The sequence below is a fragment of the Limulus polyphemus genome, unplaced genomic scaffold (assembly GCF_000517525.1).
Source record: "Limulus polyphemus unplaced genomic scaffold, Limulus_polyphemus-2.1.2 Scaffold1021, whole genome shotgun sequence".
Lineage (NCBI taxonomy): Eukaryota > Metazoa > Arthropoda > Merostomata > Xiphosura > Limulidae > Limulus > Limulus polyphemus.
The window spans coordinates 214,278-232,005 of record NW_013666631.1 but is presented as its reverse complement, the minus strand read 5'-3'; the positions used below and the strand labels follow the sequence as shown (position 1 = coordinate 232,005).

Below are 17,728 nucleotides of genomic sequence, written 5' to 3'. Positions count from 1 at the left end.
TGTTAGGATGTCGCAAGTTACCTTTGCTGTTTACTGGAGTAAAATAAGGCTGGGAATCATAATGCTGAGCTACTGGCTTTGTTACAGGTACCATACATTCTACATGTTGATCATCACCAGAATGACTAGAAATAAATGATTTAATTAAAAAATTGTATATGAAACAACTAATACATTTATAAATATACAATAATATATATACACACAACATACACCTAGATACGTTTTCCAACTAACTCATGATATTTGCATACATTATTAGTTGTCTACATATACAAAACCATTTCTTCTACATTAGTTAAAACAAAATTTAATAAATTATGCATGAATTAGTTAACTCAGATGACAACTACATTAATCAATAACTTAATGTGGTCACTTTCAATATTACAATTAAATATAGTTTATATATTTACTTATTTATGATTCACTGATTAAATTTTTTATGTTATTTTAGTCCTATGTCAAACTGTTTTCTTGTTTAACTGACAATCTGACACACACACAAAAAAAGCGTTTATAGCTATAGTTTTCTATTATTTACAGTACATTAAATCATGCTTTTTGTAGGGAAAAACACAAACAGAAATTTTAGGTCTTAAAAAGTATGCATGCTATTAAAACAGTAGAAATACATTATACATGCTCATTCATTTTTGTCTAGGCTTTAAGCATTCTCAAATTAGTATTTTCTTAAAGTGGTGATATTATAAGCTGGACAATCTGCACTGTCATGAACCACAAAAATATGCACACATAAAAGAACAGAGCTAGGCAATTAGTGGAATCTCCTAATCAATTAATTATCAGGCTCATTAACCAACTACGTTTAACTAACTGATTATTCTAACAAAACTAATCTTCCTATTTTCAGCTTATTTTGAGGTATTTAAACGACATTTTTGAACTTCCCTCTATTTAATACAATGAACATCTTTACATAAAAAAATTTAAAAGTAAATTACTTTTTTAATCCTAAACTGTTGTACATGAAACTTTATCATATATACAATATATTACAAAACCTTTAATAAGCTAAATATATTAATATAATTCCATATATTTATCTTAACAGATTTTCAAAAGACAAACTAAATAAATTATTTGTTAAAATAATGATTCATAAGGTGGAAATGAAAGTAATATAAAAAAAACCTGGAACTTACTGTAATGTGGAAAAGTTTTAACCCCAAATGTTTCAAATTTTTTTTATAATCCTATCATTTCTGTGAAATACTTAAAAAAATAACTAACAATTTTTTAAGCATAAAAGTATCATAAGCTTTTAAATGAGAAGTTGTTCCTATGGATGAAAGTTCAGAAAGAACACATTTAAATGATTAATATGTATGTTTACATTTTACAGTACAGTCTACAAGAAACTAAAAAAAGTGTGTACTTAGAAATCAATAAATAAAGCTCGCTGTATTAGGCAGTGTTTAAACAGAATGCGACAACAGCCAAATTTATATTTTCACTTTTTACTGAGTAAGTCATAATTAGACAAGAGCCTTGATTTTGTAAATGGTTAAATGATTTAATATAATTACATATTTTTTTATTATTATAAATCCATGTCTAGCAATTTCTGATAGTTAAATCAGTTACTTATTCAGGAATCAAATTTTTTAAGGGTGAATAAAGAATACCAACTTGCCATAACCTTTTTTTAATTAAACGAATCTTACCCTACATTACACTGGTTACCTTTGTAACTTGTAATAAATAAGCAATATATTACGTTAAAGCTGCACTATTATTTAGGCATAAAATGTAAACAAACATCATAGTGGCTAGTTATTTAACCAACAGCCACTAGACCAAACTCTCACACTTGCGAGTTGTGTACAATCGAAACGCATGTATACCACTGAACGCAATTGTACCAGTGGAAGTAGTAATACCTAATATTTCAATTACGTGTACTTTTAATTGTTGGTAAAATCAAAAATAGTAATAATTGGAAATCAATTTAGATTAGTTGATTATTTAAATGAGTTATGACACTAATAAATTAAGCTGAACAAACTTAAATTGATAAAAAAAATAACAATGGCAATATATATTTTGTTTATTAACTGTTAATCTATACATACTAGTAGAAATCTAACAAAATTTCATGAATACATACGGATTCTATTTAAACAATTTAAAAAAGCCAATGTAAATTTTCTTTTCTTACTCTTTTACCAACTGATATGTCTGTGTACAAAATTTCTTTTCAGTGGTCCAAGAGTTTTTACAAAAATTTCAAGAAACACTAGGTTTTCCTCATCAGACATTTTAGCTAAAAGACAAAACTAAAATGTACTAGTACACTTACATGTATGAGAATTTGAATTTGCCAAAATTATAACACGTAGCAACTCATATTTATTTCTATGTTTAATAACATCTGCAAGTATGAATGTTCGGCACTTGTGTAAAAGTTAAAAGCAAATAAATAATTAAATTCAACATAAATTGGTACACAAATAAAAATTTTTCATTGAAGCTAGCAACCACTCTGCATGCTTTGACAATACTTGTCATCCACAGAAGTAACTTGCAAGTACAAGAGTACAATTTTTATAAATATACAACATGCCATGTGACATTACTTTCCCTACTGTTTATATAATTTGCTTAGTAACTTACTACAAGAGGTTACACTATATACTAACATGAAGACTAGTTTGTTCTTCATCTTTTTAACACTATATACTCTTTTTTAATCTTATTATTTCTAAAGATTCACAATGGTTTTATGATCAAACTGTTAAGTTGGGCTAGAATTGTACTTTCATCCCATAAAATATTTCAACTATGTAGCAATAATGCTGCATTATATTCCATTTTGCTTCTATGTGTATATCTATTTAGAACAATGCCTTACCCTACTAAGATAGATGAGTATTGAGGGTCAGCTGTGATAATGGATGATGCTCCAGCTGTATTTTGGCTATCCAGTATGGGCCCTAAATTTTTAGCAACACAGTTAGGTACGTTAATCCATCCAGATGTAGAAGGGCTTGTTTTACTTGAGGTATTCTGTTTTGGTAAAACTGGAGAAGATTGTGGCAAGGGAGTAGTGTTGCTCCAAGTACCCTGAGCTTTTGGTGTACTGGTAGTCAATTTTTCTACATGAGAATTCTTATTTTGACCAGACACATTAACTGGTGTCACAAAATTACCTTCCAAATGACTTTGATTTCTATTCTCGGCAATCTCTGGACTACTTCCCACTGTATGACTTTCTTCTGATACATTACCAGCATTAATCTCTTGAAGAAGTTCTATTCGTTGCTTTTCTTGAGTCTCGAGTTGATCCAAAAATTGTTGTTTCTGCCGCTGAAATTCTTTCCAAAGGTCTGAGCTGTTGTGCTCACTGGAACTGTCTGACTGATTATACTTAGTCTTTCCTTTTTCTTCTGATGTTGGGCTTTTATTTGAATCAGCATTGTTCACATGAAAAAGTGAAACAGCAAATGATTCTTCAGAATTATCATTGGTGCTTCTTTGCTCATTTTGCTTTCCTTTAATATTTTGAGAATTTACTTCATATTTAATATCTTTTTCTTTTGATGTATTTGAACTATATCTTTTGTCTAAAGAAAGAATTAAAGAATGATCCTTAGAAGGAGAAGATTCAAGAATAGTGTGAAGATCATTTACACTGGCACTAAAAACATCCCCACCTTCAAACAACCTATCTACAGATGTATTGACTGCCTTTTTTCCTGTCAAGTGAAACCCTGCAAATGATTTTGACATAGCTGACATGTCATTCAATGAGAATGCCATGCCATTCTTTCCAAGTCCCACAGCATCCAAATTGGGAGTCAGAGAACGGGACATTATATCAGATGTCCGTAGCCTAGTAAATGGGATGGCTGAATGAGGAAAAACCTTGGGTTTGATTGGAGTAATTAAAATCTGTTCTGACCAGGATGCTTCTAGCCCAGGTTTTTCAAGTTGCTCTACTTCCACATTTAAAGTCTTTTGTTCAAAAGGATATGAAAAAGTTTCTAGTGGAATGTATTGTAACCAGGATAAAAGACTAAGATCTGAGTCATTAAACCCTGTTCCATTCAAAACATGAGAAAAATGAATTTCATGAGCATCAGAGGAAGCTGCAGTTGCTCGCTGTTGGCAGAACTCTACACAAGACTCGTATATAATTCCCTTGATTATCAGCTGAATTAAGCGATCACTTGTTGCTATTTTTTCAGGTTGGTTTCCCTTTTTATCCAAGGGTAGGAACTTTTCAACCAATGGAAAAACAGCTTTAAAACAATTTACTCTTGCATTGCTAGGATTCCAGTTTTTATAATCCAAGTGGTCTGATAAACGTGGAAATGTAAGCAGAAGACAGAAATTATTATAATCTTCTTTTGATGGACAGTATTTTTCTAGTTCATTTAAACATTTTACAACTTCTTCAACAGCAACATCAATATTTTGGAAAGGCCCAATTTCTGATCTTATACAAAGCAGCTCAATATATTTGTGCTTCATAACAATGTATCTAAACTGCTTGGAGTCAAATGTCTCCAAAGTTTCAAGAGGTTGGATGAACTTGAGCACATCATCCCACTGACCATCGAGAATTAGCTGACGGAGGAACAGAACATCATCAGAAAAAATACCATTAATAACACCCGCTTCTCTTTCCAAAGAAAGCTGAGAGATGTTCAATTCACGATTAGCCAAGAATTCTAGCACAAGTCGTATAACTTCCTCCTCTTTCAGTGTAAGGTGTGCAGATGGCATCTTTTAACGTGGATCTTTCCTCCTAATAGGAATTACAAAAAATCAATGTTACTTATTAACTCAATGAAAAACTTCTTTATATATTTTTTATAAATTAATAAAATAGATCCACAATTTTCATGTACATACTATTTCAAGCATTCTTTGAAATCTCATCTTCAACTCATAAATATAAGCATACCTATCACCAACAACATGCGGTCATGTTTTGTCTCTTTAAACTGAATGAATTACACAAATATGTAAATACAGGGTTTGAACTCAGTGCTAGTGAATTACATTTTGAGAGTCAAAATGGATATATAGCAAATCAAAATGTAATTTCAGTCCACATATAAGCAAATCACTGTTAAATTCTATTTATACACTTCATATGTGAAAAATATCAATTGTTACAGTAAAGCAGAAATGCAAACTTATAAAAAATGATGCAATTGGCAAAATTTCCATGTGCCCACATACCTGGTGTTTGCTGATTTTGCATGAAACATAAAACAGAATGGGTACTTTAAACTGAGTCCAAGAAAATATTTTTTAATAAGCTAGGAAAGGGAAATTCAGATAGTACTTGTCCCCTTCATAATTTTGCTTAGTTCACTTAAGTCATCAGATACAAAGTTACTTTTTTACAGTGATTTTATGTAGAATATGTATAAGAGTATACAAAATCTGATTTATATATTATTATTAATGAAAACAAATGTATTTTATATATTCAACCAATTTTAAATTTTGTATTTATTAACATATTTATCTTTGTGAACATCAATATAAATATTGTTACTCAACTTCTTTAGGAATTTTTTTAGTATGTTCTCTGACTTACTGTCAGATGTTGCTGCACAACATACTACCAGCTGCTATACACACAAATGCTAAGTACTGTATCGTTATCTGACTTCTGAGAGTAAATAATTATTATTATTACAGTTTTCTAAAGTAAATAATATAAAAAATAAGCATGATCAGCAACAAGAAAAATTTTATGCCAATAAAAATTCCCGGGGAAAAAATACCTGGCAAGTATGTTTTAACTCATTCACTGTATTTATCCTTCAAGCTTGGATTTACATCATCCCTTGAAACTTCATTATTAGTAACTAGCAAATTGTTTACCTAGTTCTTCCATTTACATTGCTTTTTAAAAGCTAATTTTTTATACTGTACAACTATTTCAATTTTCCTTCTGTCACTATTAACACATACAGACTTTATTAGATGCACACCAGTACCTGGTCATACCACTGTTACTTACTGTGTATGAGTAAATTATAGTGCAATTGTTACTTGCTATCAAATACATTTAGTAAAAGGAAAATACAAACACCTAGATTCTCTGAAAATATTATGATTCCACTAAGAAAAGTTTTACTTGTTTAAAACCAGGGGATTTTGCTAATAACCGAATGATAGGGTTAAGATCTTAGGGTTCAGGTTTTACTTATTATTCATGTATTTTTCCTTCTACTGTTTAATTCAGCTATATTTTTTATTTGCCTTAAAACTAGCTCACCTGTTTCTCAGTTTAAACATTAAATATTAAAGAAATAATATTTATATTAACATATAATATGATGTTTAGGAACAACAATGGACCTATTGGTCCATTTAGCCTGTCCCATCCTCCAAATTAAACTAAAACTATTAAATAAATAAATAAAAAAAAACAAACCTCAAAGCCAGTCCTTATCATTCATATAGTTATCAAAGTTCCAAAGGCCAACCACTCTGTTCTAAAAATACAACTGTCTTAACTGAAAATGACTCCTACCCTGCCACAATTTATATATTAGTGTCCCCTGGTCCTACCATTCTCATCATTACATATGATGCATCAGCACTATCAATTCCCTTAAGAATCTTAGATGCCTCAATCAAATCCCCTTTAACTCTTCTTTTTTCAAAAGAAAACAATTTCAGAGGTCTTAACCTCTTGTCATATGACAACCCCTTTATCCCAGGCACCATTATAATAGCCCTTTCCAACAATTCAATGTTCTTCCTAAGGTAAGGAGCCCAAATCTGAATATACTACTCCAAATGTGGCCTAACCAGTGACCTATACAATGAAATTATAACCTTTGTAGATTTGTATTCAATACTTCTGTAGATACAACCTAAAATCCTATTTGCCGTACCATTAGTAACAGCACACTGCTTGGATGGCTTAAGAGACTAATGAACCACTACACCACAAACCTTTTCTTTCGTAACACTGTTAAGGTTATTCAAATTCAAATTATAACCCACATGCATTATCATGCATTTATTATGATTAAGTCCCATCTGCCATTTATTTGCCCAACTCACTAAATGATCTAAATCCTTTTGTAAAGCAGTAGTATCCTCCTCACAGCCAACAACACCCAAGACCTTAATACCATCAGCAAATGTAAGTAATTTATTGACCATTTGTTTGGCTATGCCATTGGTGTAAATCAAAAACAGCAAAGGGCCTAAGACTGGGCCTTGAGGTACCTATTGGTGGCTTAATTCCAGTTTGACTGAGCTCCATTTATAATCCCCGATTTCTTCCATTCAGCCACTCTTCTAACCAATTAGCTAACTTATCCCCCACACCTATAGAGATAATTTTTTCAAAAGTCTTTTATGTGGCACCTTGTCATCAAAATCCAGATACACCAAATCTACACCCTTACTCTAATCTATGTAAGCAGTAGCACCAACACAAAGTTCCCTAGCAGTAATGTGACATGTAATCTCGTGGTTTGGTAAAACAATAAAAAACCTTAAGTCTAATGTGACAGAGAGAGAAGTTAGGCTGTGAAACTACGATATGCAAGATATTTGATTTGTCAAAAGATTTTATTTCAAGTACTTGCTTCACCTTTTACTTGTGATTTAACATTATTTATTTGAGAAGTGTCTAATATTGTTATTTTGAATAATCTTACAAATTAGTTTTTTTTCTTTTTCTGGTACTTTTTTTTTAGTCTTTATTACTTCTACCATTATTTTGAATATTAATAACATTGCTTTTTTTTAGTATTTCATATATTTCAGTTTTATTTGGAGATAAAGTTGTTATTAATGGAGTCCAGTGAATATGAACCTTTGTTACAAGCATTCTACATTATACCTCAAGGAAAAGTGTTTGGGTATTTAATTTTTCTTGGTCACATTAGTAATGATGAAAGAGACAGTTAGTAAAATTAGTAAAGTTAACATTTTCCTAAGCTGAAGATGCATTTCCAATAGATACTTACATCTTCTCACAAAAAGCGTTCTTGATTAACACTGTCTTCTATTCGCACAATTTTTTTCATGACTAATATCAAACTGATTAACAGGTGCATTATTAGAGAGGGTGCTACTTACAAAAGGGGCAGTGTTGCACTCCTGTTGGTGGAGGGTTGATGCATGATCATTTGCATGTAGATATGCAGAAAAAGTGAGAGTTACAAAGATAATGGTAAATGCCAAGTCAACCAATACACTGGAAGTCGGGAGGGCAGGTGGGAAATGTGAGATAAAATATGTATCTATCAGAAATACATTTTCAGTTTAGGAAAATGTTAACTTCTGATACAATATTTTATCTCCTCTCAAAAAAAAAAAGGCTACAATTCCAAATTGATCCAGTGGAGGTCTGATGAGATATGATCTTCCTTTAGAAAGCACCCAAAGAAAGACCATGAGGTGTAGTAAGGAATTAAAAACAACACACCAATGGGAGACTGCACCACTTCTGAGCCAGGTATACCCTTTGCCTTCAGGAATATGTCACCAAAACATAAAGGGTAGAGACATGGAAGGGCTCCGAAACATTTTCAGTACAAAGGGACTCCAGGTGATGATTGGCTAGAGAGTGACAGACTGTAAATGGGAGTTCGACCTCAACCAACACCTGCCAGCATCTGGAATTGTACATCAGGTACGCAGTAGGAAGAGGGTCCTCTGCCTTTCACCACAAAAATGGATACTGGGAGGGAAGACAAGCTACTGAACCAAGAACCCATCTCTGCATGTGTGCATCTCCAACACAACCACCACCCAAATCCACCGAAAACCCACATCCAGAGAGCTCAAGAGGCATTCATCTCCAGTCCAAAACCTGGTGGCATTGAGAATGTGTCATCCAGCCTGCAGTAAGAACAGGGTACCCAGCCTTACACATGCAGGAATTCATGTTTGCCAGACAGCTTCCAACCAACACCAGATTCACTGGGAACCGAAATCTAGAGGAAAGTAGGAAGAGGAACTGCAATTTGGGGTTGTATCTCCAGTCCAAAACCTGGCTGCATTGGAATTTATTATCCAGCCCATGTAAGAGGAGGGTACCAGCTAAACACATGTGAGGACTTAAGTGGCTGGACAATCTCCAACCAACACCTGATCCACCGGGAACTGACACCAGGACTATGGTAGGAAGGAGGAATGTCTTGGCCGGAGGGGCAAACTGCAATAAATATGTATAGAAATGGCAGAGTGCTACAATCAACAACTGGTGACATCTGGAATTGTACATCAGGTCCACAGTAGGAAGGGTGTCATGCCATCAACACTAGAAGAATGCCACCACCCTACTCGCTTACTGACTGGTATTACGTACTCCCAGGAGGACAGGGCTTCATGGTCCACCACCCCAGTGGCTAGGAAGTGATAAGTGTCAAAAACTCCCATACCCCAATAGAAGAAAGGGAGGAAAAATGTGCTGGAATGTCAAAAGGACTGCAGCATCGGAGACAGTGCAATGAATGACCACAATACCCTATTTATGAAAGCAAAGCTACCACTTTGATGGAGTCGATCAACCAACACCATCAATCAACTTTACCCATGTAAGTCCATGAGTGTATGGTCTGGAACAAACATAATATGAAGCAAAAGACCACGAGATATAACTACAATTGGTCTCAAGGATTCCCCATCTCTATGGGATGTGTAAAATGAACCTGTGACATGTGATGTTTTGTCACATATAAATTGTTGATATCAATGCATAATGATATTTGGATGGAGAGCTGCCCATTTCCATCTCCCTTTGGAAGATATCATCAGTGCATACCTTTCCATCTCACTACCTACAACACGTGGCCATTTCATGCTCTGTGGGTTTCTCTTACCTCCAGTCACTATTCTGTGCACCTCTGTTTCTTTGTGACTGGTAAGTACTCAGTTTCTTTTCCTTTACAGGGGCCTCTTACTCATCAGTTTTGGATCCTGCTCTGTGGTGAGTGGTGCCTGACCAGGTATACTTCATCTCAAATATGCACCATCCATCCTGTGACCATGCTAGATGACTATGATGCTGAGGCTCTTCGTATTTCAGACCTGATGTACAAGTCCATTCCAGATGCCCCCGGGTGTTGGTTGATCAAAGGAGTATGGTCAAGAGACAGATCTGATGGGAAAAAAAAACAAGAAAAAGGCAACAATCACCAAGAGAAAGGATGAAAATGCCATACGATACCTACTTTTAAAAAGTGATGGGTGAAAGGTCATATGAAATCGTATGATTCCAATGAATAAAAAAGTGGACTTGGGAACCATGTAATAGAGCAGTGCATGTCATATACAATCTGAAGGCTCTGACAGGGCAAATGAGGCAATTAGGATCTGAATGGCCATAAAGTTGGGAGATGGAGGGAATGGAAATGGGAGTGAAAATGGAATTACCTTCCCGAGCAGCCAAAGTCTTTGGTAAAAAAAGAATAGTCAGGAAAAAAAAGAGAACATAGAAAGCATGGAACAATACATGGTGAATGTCGATCGCAAAAACATTGGAATGACAGCAATCAAATGTCAACATCAATAGAAACAAATTCTTCAATGAAAGGTGATATAATGAGAAAGACAACAAAGGTTCAAATGGAGGATCATAGTTTATTGTAAGCTATCACTTCATGTTAGTTTCTTTGGTTTATACATAATGTTGTAAGTACATTATATCATAGTTTATTGTAAGCTGTCACTCAATGTTAGTTTCTTTGGTTTATACATAATGTTGGAAGTACATTATATCATAGTTTATTGTAAGCTATCACTTCATGTTAGTTTCTTGGTTCCAATTCTGGGAGAAAAGCAGGGTGTGGAGGACAAGCAATGGAGAATGAATGAAATAACTTAGATTGGCTGAGAGCATCCACCTGCAGATGAGGAATAGGTAACCAAATATGGGTAAGTTGTGTTGAGATGAGACACAAATGTGTCCAAATTGGGGACACCCCAATGAGCACACAACTCCCAAAAAATGATAGGATCCAAAGACCTCTGGACAAGAAGGATCACCTTATTCGATGGCAACCTTCAGAATTAAATCTTGAACCGCCTCCAACATGGGATTCCATGAAGGGGGTAAGGAAATTGGATGGGGAGACAATAGAAAGCAGATGGCCAGACCTTTGGAAACAACCTTCAGAACCCATGGATTGAATGTAAACGACCTCCAAATGTGGGCAAAGTGGAAGAGTCTGGCCCCCACTGGCCCTGACCTGAATGCCCGAAAAAGTACAACAGGCAGCAAAATGATTGTGCAACACAGATGGATGAAAAGTTGGGACTGGCAAAAAGTTAGAAGGTGGAGAAAGCCATTGAAACAGAAACAGGTGGGAGGGACAAATAAGAAGCTAGTGAGGGAAGGGAGGTATGTATATGGGCTGATTCAACCCTGGACTCCAAACTGTTGGGAAGACCCCCCAAACACCTCTTCACAGAAAATTGGAGACATGCACAAATTCCACAAAGAAGAAGCGAGTAAATGAACCCTGGTTAAAAGAGCATCCTGACCTAAAAGATCCCAACAACATATCAACCATGTCTGTAAAGCCAGGGCCAAAGAGGAAAGGCATGCCATGGTAGCAAATAGGAGACTACAAGAATCATCAGAAAACCCCTCAAGAGACTGATGACTAGCCTCTGCTAAAAGATGAAGGGAGGGTAAGGCACAGAGAATAGTGGACATCATAAGATGAAGACAGGAAAATTGAGGTTGGAAGAAAAAAAACTGAAGCGTTAGGGTCCAAAACCCACAAAGGAATAAGTGATTTCAAATACTGAGTCTAAATATGGGTAGTTGGTACAATGAAAAGCAAAAGTATGATCATCCAATGTACTAAGGGGATGATGCCTACTGATCCCCAAAAGGACTAACAGGAACCTCAATATCCAGTAAAGGAGGAAAACCCAGATACTGACCCAAAGATTCATCCCCTAGTATGGCAGGGGTAGAATCACAGGAAACAGAAGAAAAAAAGACAAAATAAAAAAAAACTAATTAATCAAGTGAACAAAGGGGAAAGGAAGCCATGGCAAGTACCCTGATACAGCATGTGAGTGAGAAGTATAGTCAGGAGGGGCTGTCCAAGTTCTCATCCTCTCTGTCAGGCACACCAGGCATTGGTAGGACAGGATATTTCTCAGTTGGTGGTGAATGGTACATGAAATTAGACAACTCTCTATGGATCATAGCAGTTATGTCATCAGCCGATAAAGGGGGAGACCAACCCTAAAGAAGTGGTTGGTAAATCTGTAGATGTAGGAACAGTAGTGGTAGTTGTAAGTGCTTGAAACTGTGAGTGCATACTTACAAACTCGAACAAATTGAACAAAAAATATCAAGAAAGAGATACGCACAAAATGAAAATATAACGAAAATCACAAGCGAAAAGAAACACACTTCGACAATAAGACTGCCAATCAAGAAGTGATTAATAGGTGTATTATCAGAGACGGGGAACGGGCTTGGAAAAATCAGCTGGGAAAGTATGACTATTCATCCATCTGTGTTGCACAATCGTTTTGCTGCCTGTTGTAATTTTTCAGGCATTCAGGTCAGGGCCAGTGGGGGCCAGACTCTTCCACTTTGCCCACATTGGTGCAAATTTTTTGCTTCCCACTAGCATTGTAACTCCCACTTCTTTCTGCAAATCTACATGCAAATGACCATGCACCAACCCTCCACCAATAGGAGTGTGATGCTACTCCTATCATAACTAGTGCCCTTTGATATAGCTTTTTGAGAAAAGAGGTAAGATACACTACTGAAGGTTTGCTGAAGACATTAAACTGATGAGTATTTATAATCCTACTGAGAATGTTAAGGTACTACAGAATGACTTGGATAAACTGGTAAATGGGGCAAAGAACTAGCACATAGTCTTTCATTATCGTAAATGCAAGATAATGCATTTGAATCACACGTTTAATATACATACGAACATACTCAACACCATGATCAAAGAAACAAATCTTGACATAGTGGAACATATGTCAATCAAATATCAAGGTTGTGTTCTGTTGTTCATAGTAAAGCTAATAGAATATTAGTGTTTATTTAACCCTCATCAGAACACTTGGGGTCCACATGGACCACAACGACTTTCTCAGTTGTATATCTTTTTACATAATCCTTACAAATTCATATAATTTCATGTCATTATCAAGCAGAGAACCTGGATCAATATGACATTATTGTTTTCAAAACAGGCAAATGGAGTATGTAGCTACAATCTAATATTTATCTGGTGTCCACGTGGACCCCATACTATCATCGACCATCACTATACATGCAGTTTGCCCTATAGCATACAATACAAATTTCTAAATGTTTATTCAACTATACAGGCTGTTGTAGAGAATAATTCATCACAGTAGTACAGTATTGCCTTGTCTGTTTGCTTATAACATCATTGTAGTGAGCATATATGCCCATCTTATTCCTTCACTGTGATAACTGCTTATAATTCCCTAGTTTACAGAAACCTTGTTTGAACATTGTTGCAAATATGCTGGTTATTGGATTTTCAATCCACAGTATACTATAAGGAAAAATTTGTGTTAGGGTCTGATCAGACCCAAAGTGACACACAACGTAAACTTTAAGTTTTATTTGAGTTGAATTAAGCAGTATTGTGGTAATTTCATCATAAATTGGTAAATAATGACTTGAATATAGGAGTATAATAAAATTCAGCATTTTTTGATATACTGTTTGTATAGGAATGGTATAATAATACTTACTTGTATACTGAGGAACAATGTAATTTATTGATTTATCAATATATTTCCTCTAGAACGCATATAGTTTTATGTTGTTCACATTGCATGCTAACCCTAATAAAAGTTGTAATGCACTTGGTTTTTGGAATTTCAATCCAGAGCTTACTATAATGGTAATTTTGTGCTGGGGTCAGGTTGGACCCCAAGTGTTCCATAACACAACTTTTCAAAGGTGTGTTGATGAGGGTTAGAGACATACTGATAACAAGTCAAAAGTGGTAATTATCTTTATACAAATCACTAGTTAGAAATTACTTAATAATAGGTTGGTAAACAATGATTTCTTAGTGTAATGAAATGATATAATTTTGGGGGAACATACTACATGTTTCAACTGAACATTGGTCTGTCTTCTGTTGAAATATTTAGTACATTTCCCCAAAAAGAAATAATTTTATGCTTATAAATCATTGTTCACCATCATATTATTATATTAGTACCACGAGCTTTGATACTCAAGTAGACTTGACTTGATAACTACTTAGACCTAACTTGGATACTGCATGTAGCTCTGATCTCATCTAAGGATACTGGCTTACTAGTAAGGGTTCAAAGAAGGATTACTAGCGATGATTTTGAAGATTGAAGGGATATTTTAACATCTCTGAACTTATTTTCTCATGAAAAGAGAAGGGTTAGAGGTGATTGTATTGAAACTTACAAGTCAATCAGGGGAATCAACAGTATAAAAACCTATGATTTCTTTATGGTTTATTCTGAAGCTATTTGAATGATAAGGGTTGGCTTAAGCTGTTGCTTTTGTTTGCTTTGTTTTGAAGTTTAATTTAGTGGATAGGATGGCCTAGATAGAAAAGTAGATCCATTATTCTTTTACAGATAAAATAGGCAGAGGCTTCATGATGAATAAACAGTGAAGAAATCAACATCAACTGCCTTAAGCATGACACTGGTGGAGAAAATCTTGGAGGACTGATCTACAAATGCAGCACAGATGGAAAAAGAACAAAATTTCAAAAGACTTTTGTCTTTCATCTGAAGATAAAAAGCTGTCCTTTTTTTTTTCAGCTATGCAACTTTTGTAGATCAGTCTTCCAAGACTTTCTTCCAAAGTGTCATGCTGAACTAGGCAATTGTTGCCCATTTCACTACAATTTGTTCTGGTCCTATGCTGTCCATAAATTTTAGATTAGCAATCATGATAGTGGTTCAGCCTCCCATAGCAACACGATGCAAGTCAAATGAACCAATTATCTTTGATGTAAATCAATAAAACTGTTATGTTATTGATTGAAGTTAATTTCCCAACTGAGCTGCTTTTGTAAAATTAATTCTCCAAGCCTTTCTTCTCAAGTGTCATCCTGAATCAGACAGATTTTACCCATTTCAACTTTGTTCATCATGAACACTTTGCATAAACCATCCATAAAATAATTTATCATCAGACTGAAAATATAACTCATGCATTGTAAATTCACTTCTAAGTTCTACTATTGTCTGTAATAAAAATAAGACTGTAAAATGTAGAGTGAAATACTAGAACAATTATGAATGCTATTATATAATTGTGAGAACAATTACTATAAACCAGTAGAATACAGGACACTTATTTTTTCATAACATATTAATGAACTCCATAATGTTTTTATTAGGCACTGTGTCATATAAGTTATACAAATCACTGATGACAGCAGTTGACCTTAAGTTAAGGCTTAAGTACTGTACACATTATGTATAGGAAGTCAAAATTCTATAGTTTCTTCATGTAAGATCAATGCTTTTTGAGTGTATTTCAAAAATCTAATCCAATTTAAATGTTTGTGGGAATTATTCACAGTTACCAACTTTTAATTGATTATTTTTCAGATTTTATCAACTTCCAAGCCTAAGTGTTAATGCTAACAGTAATATACTAATGACACTAAGCTAGTACTAATTAGTCTAGTCTTTGTATATAAAGAAGCAGGATTGCTCTTTGCTAACTTCAACAAATTATCATCTTAAGAACTTATAATACAAGTTATAAAGCATAATTCCCACACAGAAGTGTTATGAATCACTGAAACTTGAATTTGAAAGCAAAAGCCCATAGCTATCCAGTAACCGATTTAATTCTGAACTAGTAAAACCTCAAGTGTCAGAAGTTGATACACGAGAATTTAGTATGATCCAAAGTATTAATACCATAACCTAAAATAGTAACATAATATACGTACACTGATACAGACAACAAACTGTTAGTATTACAAAGGGCCATTTGTTCCTTCAACTTTCAAGGTTGTATTTTTATTTAAAATAAAAATAATGTCAATGGTATATAACTATCAATCATTCATTCTAGCTCGCCTTAGTTGCTGAACTTCAAGTAATATAATTTATTAATAATTATAAACTAAATGAGTCTCACCTTAGTTTAACTTTAAATTCTAACTTCGACTCTTTGAGGTGAATCAATTTCCCGGGCTGATTTTTTAGTGCTAGATTTAGGCCTTAAATTCGTCCCTCGTCTAAACCGTATCGTATTTGACGGCTCAAAACCTAATTATAATAGTATTTGTATAATAATTGATTTGGTACTTTGTTTGTTGTTAATTTATTTTCAATAAGAAATTTAAAAATCTTAGACAAATTAAGGGTTTTCATATAGGTTAAACATTTTGGTCGTTCATTCGGTAACTCTAGAAAAACAAAATTACAAATACGTGCCAAACTGAGATTACTTCATACCAATGGTATAGAATACATGTCAATTTTTTAAGACAACAAATTATCACAGCCAGTGTTTGTAAATTTGCGCGAGACTAAACAATTTCGAAATTCGAAAATAACATGAAAAAAATATTTTATTGTCATTGTATAAAATGCATTAAAGAAAAAAGAGAGATGAAATTTCAATGTATAAATAAACTATGCCCAAAACAATATTATATTCAATCATGCTTATAATTAATTATTATTTAATTTTAAAAAACGTAACATTGAAATATACTTACTCTTCCACAACATTTGCTTGTTTGTGATTAAGCGCACAGCTACACAATGGATTATATGTATATGCCTAACACAGGTATCAAAACCCAGTTTTTAGCGTTATAAACCATCAAACTTACCGCTGAGTCACTGGAGGGCTTCCAACAGTATACTCTCGAGGCTCCAGTAAAATATTCTGCAATTTTCAACCTGAACGCAGCATTTTATACTCACGTAAATTAAAAGGCCAGGACAGAGACAATAAGAATGAAATATAGATATCTTTAATTTTGAACTACCGACATGAAGGAAGATAGTCAGTAGTAACCGCCGCCATATATGCTATTCCCACAGTTGAAAGTGTATAGCGTCTTGCACCCTCCATGGGTATCGAAACCCGGTTTCTAGTAATATAAGTCCGCAGACATTCCACTGTGCCACTGGAGGAGGGGGGGGGGGGCTGCCGACAAATATCAGATAGTTGGACCTGCTAATAACCATATATTTGCTCAGGAGATAAGAGAATATTCTGAATCTGATAATTTAACAGAGTCTTCCTAGTGTGTGTAAAATAACGAAACTGGGTAAATTTAGCGAAAAATGAATGGAATCTTTATTACAAAACATGCAAGAAAGAAATGTTGCGTACATAATTGCGCAAACAGAATCACAATCGAATCTCTATACTAGGCTACGACTTTCTAGAATAATCGAACCAAAAAAGCATGTCTGAATTCAATAGGTAAACTTGGCTCTTCTTTGTCCATACAGCAGTGCCACTTTTTTTTGGTTCTCTTACAGCATTGGTCAGCTTCACATTTAAACAATGTCAATTCACCCAGCAAAGAATAATACAGTTACTATAATCCTTTTAACCCAGATTATATATATATATATATTGTTGCGTCAGCGAGGTCACGTGACTAGTATCACGCCACTTCTTTCTCGAACCTTCGTGAATTGTCGGGAGATTACTAGATTGGGGGTAGCCTGGTATATATAAGATGGTCACAACGTGACGGGACAA

At 34.3% G+C, this 17,728-nt stretch overlaps 1 protein-coding gene across 1 annotated transcript in view; it reads right to left on the bottom strand.

Annotated features, from left to right (window-relative positions):
* The window catches only part of LOC106461736 (WD repeat-containing protein 47-like), a 59,693-nt gene extending 43,228 nt beyond the window's left edge, over positions 1-16,465 (bottom strand). Inside the window, exons 1-3 of the mRNA XM_022388761.1 lie at positions 16,139-16,465; positions 2,876-4,774; positions 2-125 (exon numbers count right to left, since the gene is read on the bottom strand). Of these exons, the coding sequence (XP_022244469.1) occupies positions 2-125; positions 2,876-4,752 (2,001 nt within the window). The 5' untranslated portion in view covers positions 4,753-4,774; positions 16,139-16,465. The remainder of the gene's footprint in view (position 1; positions 126-2,875; positions 4,775-16,138) is intronic.
* Between the last annotated feature and the right edge of the window lie 1,263 nt (positions 16,466-17,728).